At 37.0% G+C, this 18,846-nt stretch overlaps 1 protein-coding gene across 2 annotated transcripts in view; it reads right to left on the minus strand.

Annotated features, from left to right (window-relative positions):
- Positions 1–18,846, minus strand: part of ASCC3 (activating signal cointegrator 1 complex subunit 3) — a 417,235-nt gene that overhangs the window by 120,855 nt on the left and 277,534 nt on the right. For both annotated transcript variants that reach the window (XM_006118439.2, XM_075923934.1), the window contains exons 17-21: positions 8,392–8,511; positions 5,216–5,380; positions 4,272–4,358; positions 3,266–3,442; positions 557–782 (exon numbers count right to left, since the gene is read on the minus strand). In XM_006118439.2, coding sequence (XP_006118501.2) covers positions 557–782; positions 3,266–3,442; positions 4,272–4,358; positions 5,216–5,380; positions 8,392–8,511 — 775 coding nt within the window. The remainder of the gene's footprint in view (positions 1–556; positions 783–3,265; positions 3,443–4,271; positions 4,359–5,215; positions 5,381–8,391; positions 8,512–18,846) is intronic.

The raw sequence follows: 18,846 nt of genomic DNA on the forward strand, positions 1-18,846 counted from the left end.
TGAAAATGAATTTGATCATTCAAAAACAGGCATGAACCATTTATTGGTAGCATCCCTTGCTATTCCCCTTTCATTCTTTTTCACGTAAACTGTATACAAGTTGCAAGCAATGAATGATCTAATTTGTCAACTGTGAGAAATCAATGGGATTAATAGAGCTGAATTTCTCTAGTCCATTGCTCTCTGGTCTGGCAACATCCATGCTCCAGTATGATTTTAGTTAGCCGGATGTCCACTTATCATGAGTGTGGCCAAGTTTCCCATGGATCCATAAAATTTGTTTACCGATCAGTCCTGGCTCTCAGTGTTCTGTGTTGTTATTTAGCTCTAAATTACCTTTGAATGTCTTCTAAGAGCCCAGTAAGCAGTAGAAGTACTGGTAATGCTGCTATATAGACCTGCCCTTGTTAGGCACATTTTCTGGTTCAGCATCAGTTAGCACCTGAGGGTGCTGTACTAGAGAGGTTCAATCTGTATCAAGTTTCTATTCAATGTAAAGTTGAGAACATAGAGGCAAAGGTTTTGTTTAAACATTGCTTATTGTGTTTTTTTTTACCTATTTCGTCTTTTCTCATGTCCTTCATCTTATCTATTGTGAGGTTCTTCTCCTCCAGTTTCGTGAGGACCGATGGTGGTAGCACTGAGAACTGTCGCAAAGGGTTGGCCCAGCCCCACAGCCTCTTGTCAATGACTTTGCTGAGGTTCAGTAGTCGATATGTCATTGCAGGCCATCGTTTCCTAAGAGCAACCTCAAAAAGGGCTCGAACAATACGAGCTGCATTCTACAGAGTGAAACATCAAGATGCAGAAAAGTATTAAAATCAGAGCAAAACATTTCTCATTGGATATAGCATATACAGTAGGTTTTGTTTCAGACTACCAAAATAATATTTTAATTAAGTTTTAGCTAAAATATTCCTGAAAAATTTATTTTGCAGCTTCTACCTAATGATTGTTTGCATCTCCTAAAACTGCTTCATCATTACTTACTGCAATTATGACAATAAATACATACAATCACAGAACTGTCAAAAACATGTGGTCCTGTGGCACCTTAGAGACTAACAAAAATATAGATTATCATGAGCTTTCATGGGTGATTTTTACCTATGAAAGCTCACGATACTATATATTTTGGTTAGTCTCTAAGGTGTCACAGGACCACTCATTTTTAAAGTTACAGACTAACATGGCTACCCCTCTGAGACGATCGTAAATGTTTCTACTGCTGTAGGATCAAATGATTTTTGATGGTAATACTTTTTCTTGTTATGATTAACCTGACCATGTTAAAAAAATTAAAATGGAACATTCATGTTGTGGTGGAGCATGGTCTCACGAATAAAGCCCAGGTCTGGTAGTTAGGAGTACTATATTCAATTGCTAGGTCTGCCGTAGGACTCCTGTCCCTGGTTTTGATTTCCATTCCCTATAAACTTAACTTAGCATCTGAACATTAAGATTAATTCTTCATATATTTTACATCAGAAATATTCTATTTATCCCACACTCATCTACTACAACAATGACAAACATTCTGCAGGCCAGTTCCGGCCAAATCACACAGCATGCAAGCCCATTGTTTCAGTGGGATTGCCCAGGTGCAAGGGAGGAAAGAATTTGACTTTACTGTGGGAAATTATCTAGCAGTTCTATTGGTGATTCACTAAGCAGTGCAGCATTCACTGTATGCTAGATCTGCAGTGCTGATTGGAGTTAAAAAAAAAAAAGAAGTACTAAAACATTTGTCACTAAAGCATGCAGCTATAATTCTACAACTGAGAAAGAAAAAGCACATTTTTTTAAATAGTCACTGTTCAGAGTAGACATGCATTTTTTTTTAAACGTATGATTCTAAGCTCTAGCACCCATGTAACTGGTTACACACATTTATGAATTGAGCACCTGAGTATGGGACCATAATACCTGCTTTAAAATGCTACAGTTAAGAAACAAATAAAAACTATAAACTGCAATTGTGAGACCTTTCTTAAAATGATCTTGTTCTGCACATATCACAATCTTTATGGTATGTATAATGATCCCAGCAAGGCAATGTGCACTATAAAAAGCTAAGGTGGCATGAAAATCTTAACTCAGAATACCTATACTTTTCAATGTTTAATTCTCATCTCTAATGCCATTTAAATACAATTTTTATTATTTCTTCTTAAAATGGTTTGTCAGGATGTGACAGCACTAGTCCACAACATGCTGTGCTGATTATTAACGAAGAGACAAATATTCCTAAATTGGCCCAAAAGCTACAACCTTATAAAACATCACACACATTTAATATTGGTTGACATATTAGTTGTTTATGAGGTGTGCATTATATCATCTGCCTTTTTCTAAGGTCAGAAAACAGATGTCTTCTTCAGGGGAATTTCAAGTGGCCCCGACTTTCTGAGATGGACCCTTGACTTGTGAAGAAGCAGCAATATTGCACAGATTTCCTGTGCTGTTGTATCCATGGGATGACCAAGCATCCCCTCAAGTTGATGACCAATTGGGTGTTAAATTAAGCCATAAATCAAGAGCTGTCAGCTTAGTGTAGACCCCAGCAGTGGAGGAGTTTTCCATAATATCTGAGGTCCCCTTTCATGTTTCTTATTAAGTCCAAACACTACCTGTCGCAATGCATAAACATCTTGAAGTTATATTTTGCCACTCTACAAGATCATTCAAGATACTCCCTCTCAAATAAGCATATGTTCAAATTAAGCAAATGCAATCTGTATATGGCTGGTGAACTTCTACGGTGAATCTAGTTATTTAATCTTATGTGAAATAAACTTAAACCAATTCTTATCACTGTCGTTTTCCCACACCCATGCAATCTACTTATGATTTGTAAAACTAAGATAGCACATTCTGGTGTGAGCCAATTTTATAATGTGTAAAATTAGAATGCAAAAAAGCTAAACAGAATGATTTTTTGGGGGTAAATTTAAGGAAACACTGAAGTTTAAGACTAAACTGCAACTTCGTACAAGGCGTTAAAGTACAAAATATAATAAACAAAAGTTAATGGCTGCTGTACTGGAAAACTAATTTAAATTTAATTTCAAAAGTACAACTTTGCCTTGTAAATTAGCACATACCAATTATATTCTGTATAAAAATCACAATAGTTAGTGCTCAGAATTTCAAATCATATGTGCATACATGTTTGAAAATCTCGGCCCACATACCTATCCATACATCTGGGTAAATGAAATATGTGAAGACAGACAAAAGAATAGATTTTATGGATTTTTTTTACCTGTGCAACATATGCAGAGTCTGAAATGAGAGAGAAACTATCAATCTCTCCTCGGCTAATATATGTTTGAAGAAGGATATTTATCTTCCCATAACTGTTCTCCACACCTCCAGGAGCAGAAAGTTCACAGAAATTGTTCAGCAAGGCATCCAGCTCCTCTATTTCTTCTTCTCTTACCTAAAACACAATTAATAGGTTTGAAAAGGTTGGAGTAACGTGGTAAAAACTTTCACACTAAATTAAGTTTCCATTATCTCTTACAGACATTATTTTAAAAACTGTCTACTTTTACACAAAATAAAAAATATCTCCTAGACTGTAGTTAATAGAACCTAATTTAAACTATCTTAATAGTGACACAATTACATTTTATTATTCATCACTATCTATTAAGGTTGCCATTGACACACAAAAATTTGATATGCCACAAAAATTGAATCTTCTGACCCTACCATCTTCCATCTGATGAGATTTCATTTTTTATTTGACCAGAGTAAAACCTCTGTCCATCTGGATTAGGGCAAATTTGAATTAACATTAAATGCATTCATTATAGTCATATAGTTTGCATGTAGCATAATATGTTCTTAGCTCAAAACTGTGAAGTACTATGATTCATGATATTAGAATTTTCATTGTTAATAAGATTAAGTCTTAATACAAGTAAAGAAATATTCATTTCTACAGTTTGAATAATGCATAACATTTTACACTCTCACTGATGAGAATTCAAAGCACACCATAAATCTACATATTTTTTGATTTACTGACAGTCTTCATTTTAAAGTTTATTTAAAGAGGGTAAATGTTTGGCCCCTATTGGGACCCAGTTGGGGGCCATTTCCAACAGGCTATGGATGTCAGTTAGTCATGAAACTCAGAGTGTAGAGTTAAAAGCCCCACTCATTCTCCAACCACTGGTCATGCATTTTATGGACTTGGTGCTGTGGATTACGGTCTACTTACATTAAAAAGTGTCCTTCTGGATGAAGTGATACAATCTTACCTTGATCTGTTCAAATTCTTCTGCCTTAGATACTATAGCAAGAATATCACCTTCTGTTTTGTGAGCATCAAAAAGTTCATTGAAAGTCTATAAAAATAAAATGATTTGATTTATTATAAAAATAAAATTGTGTAAACAATTATTTTGACCTACAAACTTAAAATTAAAAATAATTCTACAAGTTTTCCAAGATTTTTAAAAGTAACTAAGTGTGGATACCCAGCTCATGACTTCTTAGAAGAAGAAAAGGTCAGCAAGGCTTCTCAGACCTTTCTTTAAAAAAAAAAAGAGCTGCTTTTAAGTTGTCTTCAGTTGGGGACCCAAAAACTGAAGTACCCCAAATCCACAGTAACTTCTGGAAAAAAAAATCTTGGCTATGCTAGAGGTTCAAATGTATAAATGAATATGTCTAATTATAAAACAACAACAGTTAAAAAATGTAGAAGGCCATTATCATAGTTCTTATTCAAGGAAAACTCCTGTTACTCACAAGCAAGTTTTATAGACAGAGTTTCAGCTCCCATCCTCCAACAGAGTAGAAACAGTTTTTGGTATATACAAATATTTCTGCATGCTTCAGCAGACTAACATTTGCCAGTGCTGAACAGATAAACTCTATCACATGAATGAAAAGGTGATTGCATTTGCACCCACAGAAACATTTATATTAATGGGCTCTGAGCACGGAAGAGCTGTTACTGGCAAATGGATATGCAGGTGAATATCAGGGTCTTAGGAAGAGGCAAAGAATGTAGAATTCATCATCCAAAACCAAATCTGACCAAATCAATGCTTCTGAACTTTCACTATTGCCACGTGCTTAGGTGTTTTTTAAGAAACCATGATTTGAAAAAGACATCTGCATGTGCTATAATATCTTCCTGTGACCATTTTATATAAAGGGTTAAAAAGAAAAGTATACCAGAAGTAGCAGGTTGTTGTACCTCAATAGTATTATACTTAATGTAATAGTGGCTGGCAATTCTGCCTAAATCTGTAGAAGAAAAAAATTCAGTTCTCTCTTCAAAACGAATCATACGGGCTTTGTCTAGCTTCCTGCCAACTTCAATCACCAATTGTTCTCTGTGCTTCTCTAGTCCGGGATCCATCTGAAGACCATGCACAAAGTACAAAAGTGCAAAATTAGGTATTTCACTGAGATAATCCAGCTTTTTTAAAGCCAGAAACAAAACACAGTTGCAAAACAAAATCAGTCCATGATTATCAAACCAATAATTAGTTCAGACCTCATTGGTGTGTCATACTCACAATAAGTCCACAGAAAGTTGCTACACATCAAAAATGAAAAAAAATGAGAAAATGCAGTTTATTCTGGTTCATCCTCAAATTATACTGCATTTCAACAAATGGGGAAGTTAATTGATTCTGGGTAGTTACAACCATGAATTACTAATGATGATGTTACTGTATTTATTACTAACATTTAATTGTGACTGACCTGATGGCCCATAGTTGTGCCCAGCACTGGTTGCCCCTGTCTGCTGCTCCCTGGTTGCAGATTCTAGATGTCTACTCCCTGGTTACAGCTCATAGCCATCCGTCAGGGACTAAGGGCTACACCATAGCCCAATGGTCCCCAGTGCGGTGCCCAGGGGTGCCATGGTGCCCTCCAGAGCATTTGTGTGTGCCCACTTACTGACCAGGACTGGCCTGAGCCATTCTTGTGCCCCGGGTGCACGGGCAGCCCCCCGCCCTGGGCGCACAGCGCATGCACGGCCCCTGCCCTGGGCGTGCGGCGCATGCATGGGCCACGCACCCAGCAGCCCCAAAAGGTTGGGGACCACTGCCATAGACCAATTCACTCTAACCATACTTTCAAGTCTAATGCCTTGGGGACTCAGCTCCAGAGCAGTATATCTTGACCTAAATGAGTCACAACGCCCAAGGGAAGGAAGGTGTCAGAAGTGACAAAAAGAATTTGAAGCATTCAACATTTTATTATAATTAATGAAAAGATACTTGCATACTTCAGGGGCAAGTATTCAATGTTAATCTCTTTTGAAAAAGAGACATATATAGGCTTATCATGGCTACATTTTTATTCTTACTTTTATAGTAAATGTAAGCAGGGAGCACAAAAAACTTTTGACTTTGCCAAATTGAAAAAATTGAGCAATACACTTCCATAGGTATGTGCCTTTGTGATTAGAGTCCTCAGAACTCTACAATGAGGAATCCTGAAGGACTTTAACAACAGAGAACACGCCTAGAGCAGCCCTTACCAAATCAGACAATTTCACCTCCTAAACACCTGCAACTGCAACAACAGGTCAGGCGCAGCTAAAAACAGCAGCCTCCTAGCCACTACAGAAGACTGAACACTATTCATGCGCATAAAGTTACGCACGTGTGTAAGCTTACAGAATCAAGGCCTAAATCAGAAGAAATTTCAGTTTCTTTTTATATTTACATTTTAATGAAATATTCAAAATTGAAATGAAAGAAAAAAAAATCAGGAAGCCCAAATATGGGCTGTCAAAACGTTGAAAAGGATGTCATTTTAGAAATTCTTTGATCCATTTTAATATTCATCTTCTTCTTTGTTTCCCCATATTCCTAAGCAGCAAAGCCTTTCTTTCAGAATATCAGATATACATATTTATTTACAGGTTTCCTAAGAGGACTAACAAGGGAAGAGTCTGGGATTTTCCAAAATTTAAAAACATTGTAAAACACCATCATATAGAAGTTATGTGGACAAAAAACTTTGCAGAGTGGGAGAAGCATGATTAAATCAATTAATAATTTGCCACAGAACTCAATACTGCTGCCAGAGACTTAGAGTGCAAAATAATTCTACAGAGTTAGGATGTTTCAAAACTCCCACTGTTGAGTCATAGCTAAATATAATATTTGATAACATCTTAGATTATGTAAGGTTTGTAAACCATATATAAATACATGATAATGCAGTACTTTATTAATTGGTATATGAGATGACTGCACTCAGAAAGCCATAAATCAGTGCCCATAAAAATGTTCATTACACTATAATGTATTGAGAACTATGGAAATCTTACCCAATTTCCCTATAGTTTAAATCCAACTTCCAACACTAAAGGACAAAGATATTAGACCTGAATCCTGACACAGGCATACTGTTATAAACGTTTTACATACTCAAAACATGGATATTGATATTCATGTGACAAGCTATGAAGCTATGCAACAAATTGTGGAGATGTGAAATAAATTAATTACCATGAACTTTTGACCATCTCATCTGCACTCTGACCATTACATCGCATCCAAGAGGACTATATCTACCACTAAAGCCTCTAAACAATTTCAAACAGTTGCCATTAAAAAAAATCTTCCAAGCAAATATTTCCTTCATTTTTCTCTTCCACCAGTTTACATTCCTTTCCTGCTTATCAAATTATTTTTGTTGCAAGCTCTAGTAGAGCATATATATTATGGTTAAAGAGAAAACAGACATTTACATTTCCCGTAAACTATGAACCACCCTGAAATGTAAAAATAGTGAATTCTACTGGGAAAAATATATTTGTGTTCTGATTCTAATACACAAAATAATATCTATAAAATATTAAACAAAGGAAAAAACCTCTTAAAACGATCAGGTACCAAAAGAAAAAGACTTCTAATATAACTAAACATTTGATGTTATTAATCTGTTAAGTTAACAATTCTGCTGTCTAGTAATTTATGATCGTGCAAGTGGCAAGGTCTTCTAAAATAAATACTTGACACAGGAAAAACTGTGTGTAAAGCGGAGTTATGGCTTCAGAAAGACTTGGCTGTATAACTCATATCTGACTTGTACTTCTGAAATGCTAACAGTGACTAAGGCATGATAGGTGTTTTGATAAAAGTGAGTGCTATGCATTGATTGCAAATTTGGCCATTGAAAGCATATTTTGTAAGCTAGCAGATAAAAGTTTTCAACAGAAGGGACCTTTTCAACCTCTTTTTTTAAACAAAATAACACTCTGCTATAGAAAATATTTTCTCCCTTTCAAACACACACAAAATTGCTGATGTCATATAAGCAGAAATAGCAAATATTTATCCTTACATCAGGAAAGGATTACAGAACCAGAAAGCAAGTTAATTTTTTTTAAAATGCGTTTTCTACCTGATAAGCCTTGTGACTGATGCCATATACTAATGGATTTGCTCTCATCCGTACATAAAGGTAAGTGTAACTTATCCACTTTACTGCTTCCTCCACATTAGTTACTGTTCCAAGAGCAATCTGTAAGTTGGAAGAGAGATACAAAAATTGAACTTGCATATTAGAGGAAAACAGAAGCATTAAGTTCATAAGATGCTGAATTCAAACCATTAGCACTAGATTAGAGAAAGTGTCTGTAGCTTTCCATTTAATTATACTAAAATAATAATATAAAAATCCCTTCTGAACCACCTATATATACACATTTCTAAAATATGAATCACCATGGTACCTTTTTCACAATATATTTCAGATACTTGAGAACATAAATGATTTTCTCTAATGTTTATAATTTTTAAATTAAAAGATCACACAATAGATACTTCTACTACAAGGAATTTGTATTCCTTCTATTAACAAGGCTCATGTGAATTTCATATTTCAAACTTTAACCACATAAACATACTCCCTGCCTGAGATAATGTGAGTTTGCAATCTGACTTAAATCAATGTTTCAATTATATACTGATACGTGTTTAAGACGACATATTTATAAGGGAAAATGTCCTGGAATTGTGGCAATAGGATGGATATAGATATTTTGCAAATCTAACAACACTGGCATATCAGACTTTTACATCTTCATATGCTGTCTACAAAAATAGGATTTGGACTCACCTGCCATTTATCTTTGAACTTTCACATACACATGGCCTCTAGCCGGGGCCAGTGGTAGGCAAGCAAGGCACTCACCATGGGTGGGAAATTCCAGGGACACCACGCTTTGGGCATTTTGTTTTGTTCCACTATGCCTGGCCAGCCTTTTTTCCTATTATTATTGTTATTTTTTGCTCTGCTGATTGGTCAGCCTTTCCCCCCTTTTGGCTCAGTCGCCAATGGCAGGGTAAGAGGCACTGTGAAAATATTTTCCACCCTAGTTAGCAAAATGGCTAGGGCTGCTCCTACATCTAGTACACAGTTGTGGTTTCAGAATGTAACTGAAAGGTGACAGATGATAGCAAAGTCTGCAAAATCAGTCAAAAACAAGCTTGCTTCTACTTTAGTCATTCTAATTACTCTTTTTAAATTTTAATTTAGATTTTGCTCAAAAGTAAATATGTCCATAGTAAAATGTGAAGCTAAGGAAGAAAATGGTAAGAATGTGTTGCATTGATAGGTTGTTCGTAAGACTTCAAAACCTATTTATGCTTTTTCATTATGTTATAGACTAGTCACTGAATGCTACATGGAGAAAGAAGTAAAAACTACTTGTGAATATTTGCTGCCATCTAGCGACTACCTAAAGTTCCTGTGGATAAGAACAACATTGGTTTAACTAGCAGCAAATAAGAAAGTACAGTACTTTCTACTGCAAACTCGTAAGAGTAATTATGAAACAAACGCTCTACAAAATGAGAAGGTAGCATCTGGTAGATCTTGAAACCTAGGACTGGTAAGTGGCATAAAAAGACAAAGTTATTTTCATATTTAGCAAAATCAGAAACAAAATTCAAAATTTTGTATTCAACAGTCTTAGTGCAGCAATTTGTATTTATTATTATTAAGTTATTATTTAACTCCTTAAATAGTCACTTAGCAGCTATAAGAAGCAGCACTGACAAAATATGTGTCATGTTGCAACTGAACTGCCTTATTGCTACTTTATATCTACAGGATAGACAACTATTAAATACACTGCCCATACAAATAACTGACTGCAAATTCATTTCCGAAAAACTAAGGCTGGGTTTTAAAAATCCAGCTCATAATATGCACTAACATGAAAAAGGAAGTTGAGTTATCTCTTGTAGGAATTTTTCAACTAATTGTTCAAAGCTTCTGACAATTCAAGTGTGACTCTAAAAATATTATAAAAAAGAATTGTAGAAGCAATAATAAATAATTTTAGTTTTAAAAATTCCTATAAAAAAACTCAGGGAGTTGAGCAGCAATTCACAATTCAGCTTACTTTTCCAGTTTTATTTTAAATAAGTAGATATTCTTAATAATACATAATCTGCATAAATATTTCTACATAATAAAAAGCGATCTTTCTTCTTTTGAGCACATATATAATAAAAGAATTGCAGAGAAAATAGGGTTAAAAACATTTTGAACTGTTTTGATGCAAAATTTGCTAGTTAATTGAAGTATTTAATGTTCATGTATAATTGATTACAAAGACATTGCACAAATGTTTTTGCATGTCAATCTCATATTTGCTTTTTAAGCCAGCACAGCAGGAAGTCTCCACTAAAGTGTCTCATCAGCATTTTTCTATCTTCATTTGTTCTGGAAGCACTAGGATATTTTGAAAAGTCACCTATTTTTTTTATAACACATACTTTTAGATAAGTGTCAGGACTTAAATATTTTTTAAAAACTGACTAATATCTTATTCACCTCTCTCTTTTGACATCTGTTCTTCAGAGCTACAAGCATTTCATTAAATGGAATAGAACACTATGCTATCATCTCTCTCTGTGTGTATCCAGGTCTGACAGGACCCGTTTCTCCTTTCCCATCAACCACTGAACCCATAATGTTTAAATTAAGAGTTAAAAAAATTAAATTTTGGCCCGGAGGCTGATTTCTCTTTATAAATATGGCTCAATCAGAAGTACTTTCAGTTTTAAAGGAGAAATTGTCCTTATGTCTTTAATAGAAGGTTGCTTTCTCATTCTTCATTAAAAATAACTTGAGTAAAAGGCAAAGACACAGTGAAGAGGGCAAATTTGTCTAAGTAAATTTGAATTATATGTGAAACATTCTACTTAAGTTTAGGATTATAGGAGGTTCTTGTTTTGTAAATATAACAACTATTTTTCTTAACATTTCTGTGCATCCTTTTTACAAAGATTAATTTAAGTCAATTCACTGCATTTTAAACAGTATCTTTGCTTGAGTTAAAAACAAAAGCTCATAAATCTTGCCAGAATCCATCACATTCTCCTTAATTCTTTACCTTTCCATGCTAAATAATTTTAGGCTTGGTCATTCCCTCTGAAATGTAAGATCAACCACTGATTAACTTTTCGGGATCGATTCTATTTCAGTTTCTTCTGAAATAGCTTGTTAATACTCACCTCATTGTCCTTAATTTTTTTTTTATAAATCTTGCTAGCACAGGTGCAGCTTTAGAGAATTGAGTAATAGGTGGATTGCCACCATATATCTTCTAGACTTGATATAAAAGGGGTTAGACAACCAGTGGTAATATGCTGGTGACCACTCTACATCCTCATTCCCACTGTTGCTGCCACAGTCAATCGTTAGATGATTCTGAGGTGGAGGGGAAACTGTGTAGACACAGCTTATATGAGGCAATCAAAACTGAACACACTACTTCAGATGATGGTGTGCCACTGTTTAGTTTAACGGTATCCTATTTCCATTTTTTCAAAAGAGTTTATGATGATTCCTCTAATGCTGCAAATTTACACCAGGGTGTGAATATCTAATCAGTATATAACTATTGCTGATCTCAGAGAGATAAATGATCAGGTTGCCATCTAGAAAAACAATAGACTCTTGTAACTGGTATGACTTAATATTGATTTCCTGTAATCAAGCAAACACTAAACTTTCCTGCCATGTCATGATAGTAGGATTAATGCTGAATATCAGAGGCCATAAAAATGGTTGCTTAATGGTCTTGTCAATGCTTTGCTTTTCAGCATTTTCAGTTATACCTACAGTATTGCTACTTCTACTAAAATATTCATAAAAATAAATTAACACACTTCTCAACAGATTCTCACATGATTTTGCTGCACCGAACTAGTAGACTTTAATTAACATGCACCAGCTGGAAATCTGGACCTTAAAGTACAATAGCACAATTATGTTACAATACATTTGGTCTTTTAAAAAATAATCAAACTTTAAAATGTTCAGAATTTCATTTGATTCCTTTGCATATTTATGTGATGGACCAATAGTCAAGAGACATTCTGCTTAGTATTGCAGCATATCACAATTTCTTAATTTAACAGTTTAAATAACAATGATATTTTTTATTCATTATTGTTTTTAATTACCGCAGCACCTAGGTGCCTCAGACCAGGATGCCAGTGCTAGATAATGTACAATCACGGAACAAAAAAAGTCATGCTTATTTATTATTTTCCTAATTTGATATATCAAATATTTCTTTCTATACACTCTCTTACTCCAAAGTTTTTTAAATAAAATGACTATATTTTAACATATTGCATATTATCTATTTTTTTGTGATCTGGTGAATCTAACTACTAAAGTAAATGTACTATGCGATTCAGTTACTCTCCAATACTTCTTTTTCTTAGTCTCTCTAACTTTATAGTGAGTTGCTTTACATTTCATGCTGTAGGTAACTGCGTGACATAGGATATTGTCTTTGTAATAGCCTTTGTATTACCTTTGTTAAAAAGCTTTATTTTTACAGAATGCTATTTGGGTATTCTCTTATTGTTAAAGGTCATTTCAATTTCCATTGAGTCCATCTTTGGGCTTAGAATGGATTTTATTAATGTCTGAAGATATTAAATTATTAGCACTGTGAAATACATGCTTAAATTATGCTACATAGCACCTGTAAAATACTACAAGTTGAACCGCTGTGGTCTGGGACTCTCTGGTTTGGCAACATCCGTGGTCCAGCAGGTCAATGACCTGGGGGAAGGAAACCCAGTCAGCAGCCAGAGCAAGACAGGGCAGAGGCCCTGCCAGCCGAAAGTAGAACACTGTTCTTGTGGACACGGAGTCCCTGCTGGCCACAGGTGTGGATCTGCTACCAGCCAGAAGCGGGGAGCTGCCAGCAGTCGGAGGCAAGGAAGCCTCCACTGTCCAGGGGCAGGGAGCTCCACTGGCCAGAGCAATGTGGCAGCCAGGAGTGAAGCTCCCCAACCAGCTGGGGGAACACACTGGCCAGTCCAATGGCCAGGAGGGAAAACCCAGGAGAGCCCTATACCTGACCTCCCCTGGTTGGCAAACTTCCTCCTTTGGAACCACTGAGGTTCCAAGGGTGCTGGACCAGGAAGTCCAACCTGTATCATAATACATCTCTGTAATAAATGTATAGCCACAATACTACAGATTTCTTACAATTCTTCATAAACAGGCTAACTTTGGTATGGGTGTCAGTCTTACTAGGAATATGAAATACTGTACTACATAGTGGGTTTTTTAAACTTAAAATAATTTGGTGCCTATCAGCTACTTCAAATGAGTATCATTCCAAGATTACAGAGGACTTTCTCCCTCATCAGTCTTGCTTTATTAATACTCTTTTTCCCTGTGACTTTTCTACATGAGGATTAAATGCCCATTTGGATACATACCAGCTCAGCTGGTACTATGGAATGATATTTACCTTTCCAAGTCTTCTGTAATTAATGTTGTTTGATGGTGTCTAAGCTAATGAACTGTGGATAATTTATTATTAAATGGAAGAAAAACAAATAATGCTACATTAAAGCCTCATAGTTCAAAATCACAAAGCCAGAAAATGCAAAATTTAGGGTTCCAAAAGCAATACTAACCTAGCTGCACTGCACGTATTGCACATTTGTTTGCCAACAGACAGCTGCAGAAACTCTGAGTTAGCAAAGCTTGGTACATTAATTTGTTATGTGTTTGTACAGTGCCTAGCACAATGAAGTACAGATTAACTGGAGCCTCTGGATGCAGTTAGGCTAGAAATAATAAATCATAATAAATTATACCAAATTCATCTTTGCAACAAATGAAACAAACATTTAAAGTGTATACTGAGACTTTTCAGAATATTCTGGAAGGAAGCAGGATAGGAAAAAAAAAAAGATAAATGTTCCTAAAGCAACGTTTACCTATCTTTGATCTGAAGTAAGCAAGAACACAGAATGATAGAATACTAGAACTGGAATGGGATTGTGTGAGGTGAACAATTCTAGTCTCCTGCACTCATGGTGGGGAATTTAAGAAAAAAAAATTGCACTTTTAAAGAAGGTCTAGAAAGTTAATCCTTTCCCTTAGAAAGACATTTGTTTTCTACTTGCTCTTTTTTAACCTTAGAAATCTCAACAACGTCACTGGAATTAAATAGACATTAAGAAAAAGAAACTCCAGAATGTTAGAAAGATTGACTAAAAGTTCGTTTTCTCTTGAATTAGTTTAGATAATTGTGATGCTATCATTTCACTAGTTCTTCATTTGTCCTAGTCTCTTTTATGGCAAAAACAACTTAAATTTCTAGTGTAAAGATAAAGCAGAAAAAAGAGATCTTGCAGTCACTGTCGCTTGTTCTCTGAAAACTATACAGTCAGAGAATATCTTATTGCCGCTATATAAATCCATAGTACATCCACATCTTGAATGCTGCATACAGATGTGGTCACCTCATCTAAAAAAACGTATCTTGGCATTGGAAACAGTTCAGAAAAGAGCACAAAAAATATTAAGGGTTTGGAACAGCTGCCATATGAAGAGAGATTAAAAAGCCTGGAACTTTTCGGTTTAGGAAAAGGAATATTAAATAGGCAGCAAGTTTAAAACAAACAACAGGAAATACAGGTTATAACTTCCTTAACTGGGACTCTCTGGTCCAGCAATATCTGTGGTCCAGTAGGACCACCGATGTTACTGGACCACAGAGCCCATGTATATGGAGGTTGGGCTCTGGGACAGGAGCAGCAGGAGGGGATGGCAACTCATTCGGGAGCCCCATGTGGGGGGGGGGAGAGGAGCATTAGGGAGTCCTTGTGGCTGGACATTAGCAAGGGGCCAGCAGAAAGGGGTCTGCAATGGAAGTCGCAAAGCTCTGGCATTGGAGCTCGGGGGGGCAGCAGTGACAATCATAAAGCTCTGGTCCCTACCGCAGAGTTTGGGTACAGCAGTGGCAGCCATGGAGCTCTGATGCTGGCCATGGAGCTTGGGGACAGTGGTGGCATCTGCGGAGCTCTGGCCCTGGTGGGTGCCTGACAAGGGAGATCTAACATGTATTTCTTCATGCAACACACAGTCAAGCTGTGCCAGAGGATGTTGTGAACCTTTTAACAAGGTTCAAAAAAGAACTACATAAATTCATGAAGGTTACGTTCATCAATGCTTATTAGCCAGGATGATAGTAATGGTGTCCCTAGACTTTGTCAGAGGCTTGGAATGGGTGACAAGGGAGGAATCCCATGATGATTCCCTAATCTGTTCATTGCCTCTGGGCCACCTGCCATTGGCCACAGTCGGAAGACAGGATACTGGACTAGATTGACCTGTAGTCTGACCCAGTATGGCCATTCTTATATTCTTATGTAAAAATAAGTATTTTGGAGGGAAGGGGAAAACTATTAAAAATTCACCCTATTTCATACATCATAAGAAAACAAATAAAAGACATAAACCCAATATTTTCCTATGACGTTTCAGAGATTTTGATGTATGTTTTTTCAGGGAAATATGCACACTATCCCTAACACAAATTGTGCTATCAGAGTTGTTAGCATCAGCTCCTATGTTAATCAAGCCCTCTGAGAAGCTCAGAGGAGTCACAACAGGGATAGGGTTCAAGAGTGACTGTGTTTTCTAGTGGAAAAAAATAGTAAAAAATATTTTCCCTTACCAAGCAAAGTCACTAATTCCCAATGAGCACTTTGTTAAAGGAATGTTTCAAACTGAAAGGGACAGATCCTCAGCAGATGCCACTAAATTGCTCTCTATGCCAGTTGATGATCTGGCCCAGGCGGTTTCTAAATTAGTTCTATTTACTATAGTATAGCTTGATTTTGTTATTTAAATGTGTTATTTAATTCATCTATGGGTGCATTAAAAAAGAAAATAAATTGCAGCAAAGACTACATGTGTAAAAATTAATTTAAAAAAGCAAATATTTCAGCGTTATTAATGAGAAAACAGTATTATAACATTTAGCAACTTGTAGTGTTGTAGGCACTACCAAGCACAGTTAACATGTTATTGTTCAGATTCATTAGTTCACTTTCCTTTGAAGCAAGATCTTTATTTATATCATTGTACATAAATTCATAATACATTTTTAGATTATTGTGGATTTGGATGGGATCAGATATGGGGTTCTCGGACTTCATTACAATCTACTGTTCTGTTCCATAAGTGTTATTTAGCAATGGTGTGTATGTAACTAAATCACACTTCCTATGTTATCTTATAAAATTATATCAACTAAAAATAGTATCTTTAGAAAGTAACACGGGGAAAGATTTACATGGCATTATCAATTATCTTCATTATATTCCATGAAAAGGGTCCTCCTACATCCATCAGAGTTAAAGGTTTATATCACAGATGTACTGCACATTAATCAGTAATTACCCTGTAAGAACTGTGCATCTGTCAATGTGATTTACAACCTTCTACCTTCTTCCTCACCTCAACCAGTAATTACTATTTCTATTAGAATATATGAGTTATGGGCATCAGTCATATTAATACTGGCATATCATATATGTTGTGCTATGCCAAGTAACAGTTTTGTTAATTCCTGCAGGGAGTGGAGAACTCACACATTACTTTTCACTCTAGTTTTCAGTGAATGTCGGTACCGGGGGCTTGTCCGATTCTTTACACGGAGCCAGCACCTTCCACTCAACGATGACGCACTGTACACCGAGGCAACCAACTGTGGTCCCGTGGCCTGTGGTTCTAGATGGGGATCTAGGGAAGCCTCCATTAAGAGATTTGGGAGGCAAAATTATCCTTTTGCGTTCTTGAAGTAAAGACCCTGCAGATCTTGCACTTATCTTCTATGTGGGCCACTTAAAGCAGGAGTCATGTGGATCGTCCGTAGGCACAAACTTCCTGCACTGTCTGCACTGCTTGAAGCCAGGGAGCAGAGGTACACCCCAGCTCCCAAGTGGGGAAAAACAATAGGAGTAACCGTAATAAACTTGATACTTAACTAACAACTACTTAACACTTGAAAGAACTACCTGCAAGCCAAGCTAGGGAAAACATGCTTGCCCGAGGCAACCATCATTGGCGGTTAGGAGGAACTAAGGGAGGTGGCAGTCAGCAGGGTACTAAATACCTAGCTACACTGGCTCCACTCTAGGGTCTACCCTGCTGACCTACGGTATTCTGCTAGGGTAAAATCTTCCCAGCTACAGTGCATGCAGTGCACAAACACCTAAATTGGAATGCAAATGACCAATCACTCGAAGAACAACATTTATATCCATGAACTCTGGAAGGAACCCGCTCACTAATCACAGATCAGCAACATCCACCCTCCAGTCATGGGCTAAAAGTAAGTCCACGTCTATTTCTGACTGGGGATCAATGCTTCTGTGATTGATGAAGTGAAATCCTGCTAAATCCACTGAAGAGTGCTCTCCTCTCAACCCACCTTGCTCCTCTTCTTCTGGTGGCATAAGTTAAGTCGACGGGAGCGTGTCTCCCATTAACACAGTGCAGTGTAGACATGTCTGTAATTTGATCTAAGATAATTCAGCTCCAGCTACATTATTCACATAATGATTCATGTCAACGTAGGTTGACTTACTCTGGTAACGTAAACAACAACTAAGATTGTGTTTTTATGATCTACTGTGGGCATTTCACTAGTCATCATTTTTTAAGGGATGGGAAAGAATTTTTCCTTCACTGCCAAAATGGCTCAGGTGGGGTGAGGTTTTCACCCTGTCCACAGATCAGGGGCCCAGTGGGGTAGAGGTTAAGTCAAGATGCCACAATTCAGCAGGTGTCCGGTGCAGATACTTGTTACAGATATGATACAGTTCCTAATAAATAGCAGTTGGAAGGTAGATTTAGGGGAAGGCAGCCATTAAAGAAGCTGGAAAAAGGAAGGTTGGAGCTCTTAAAGCCAGACAACAGGGATACAACTCATGCCCCACTTTTCCTAGTTTTTCTTAACTCTCCTATGAGAAGAGCACTTAAGGTTCCCAACCAGCATTCCCAGGTAAGTTAAATGAGGAGAGTTGAGGCTTAATTAAACTATATCTATTAGGGAAGTTAGACAGTTGTGTAATTGAATAATTATGTAACTGCATGACATTTTAGTGGTTATTCAACTATTTGATAATCCCCAGAGATGGGGTCGGCAGCCAGTGCACTCCCAGCCCCACTCACGGGGAGCCCTGCCATTCCATGCTGCTGTCTCTCAATCAGAGGCAGCAGCATGGGGTGGGAGGTCGGAACTGGTCCATGAGGGGAGCTTCCCATGAAGACTGGCTCCCCTCTGCCGCCCTGTGCTGCTGCCTCTGATACAGGCCTTGTCTGTGGGGAGCTTATCCCAACCCTCCAGATTGGGGCTGCTGCCATAGAGCAGCCTGTGTCCACAGCAAGCCCTGGATCTATCAGAGGCAGCAGTGTGGGAGGGGGGGACTTGGCAGCACTGCAGAGCTGGTGCTGGGAGCAGCCAGCTTTTAAGCTGGCTTCTCCCAGCACTGATTCCTGCCTGCCCATCCC

Source organism: Pelodiscus sinensis, chromosome 3 (genome assembly GCF_049634645.1).
Source record: "Pelodiscus sinensis isolate JC-2024 chromosome 3, ASM4963464v1, whole genome shotgun sequence".
Lineage (NCBI taxonomy): Eukaryota > Metazoa > Chordata > Testudines > Trionychidae > Pelodiscus > Pelodiscus sinensis.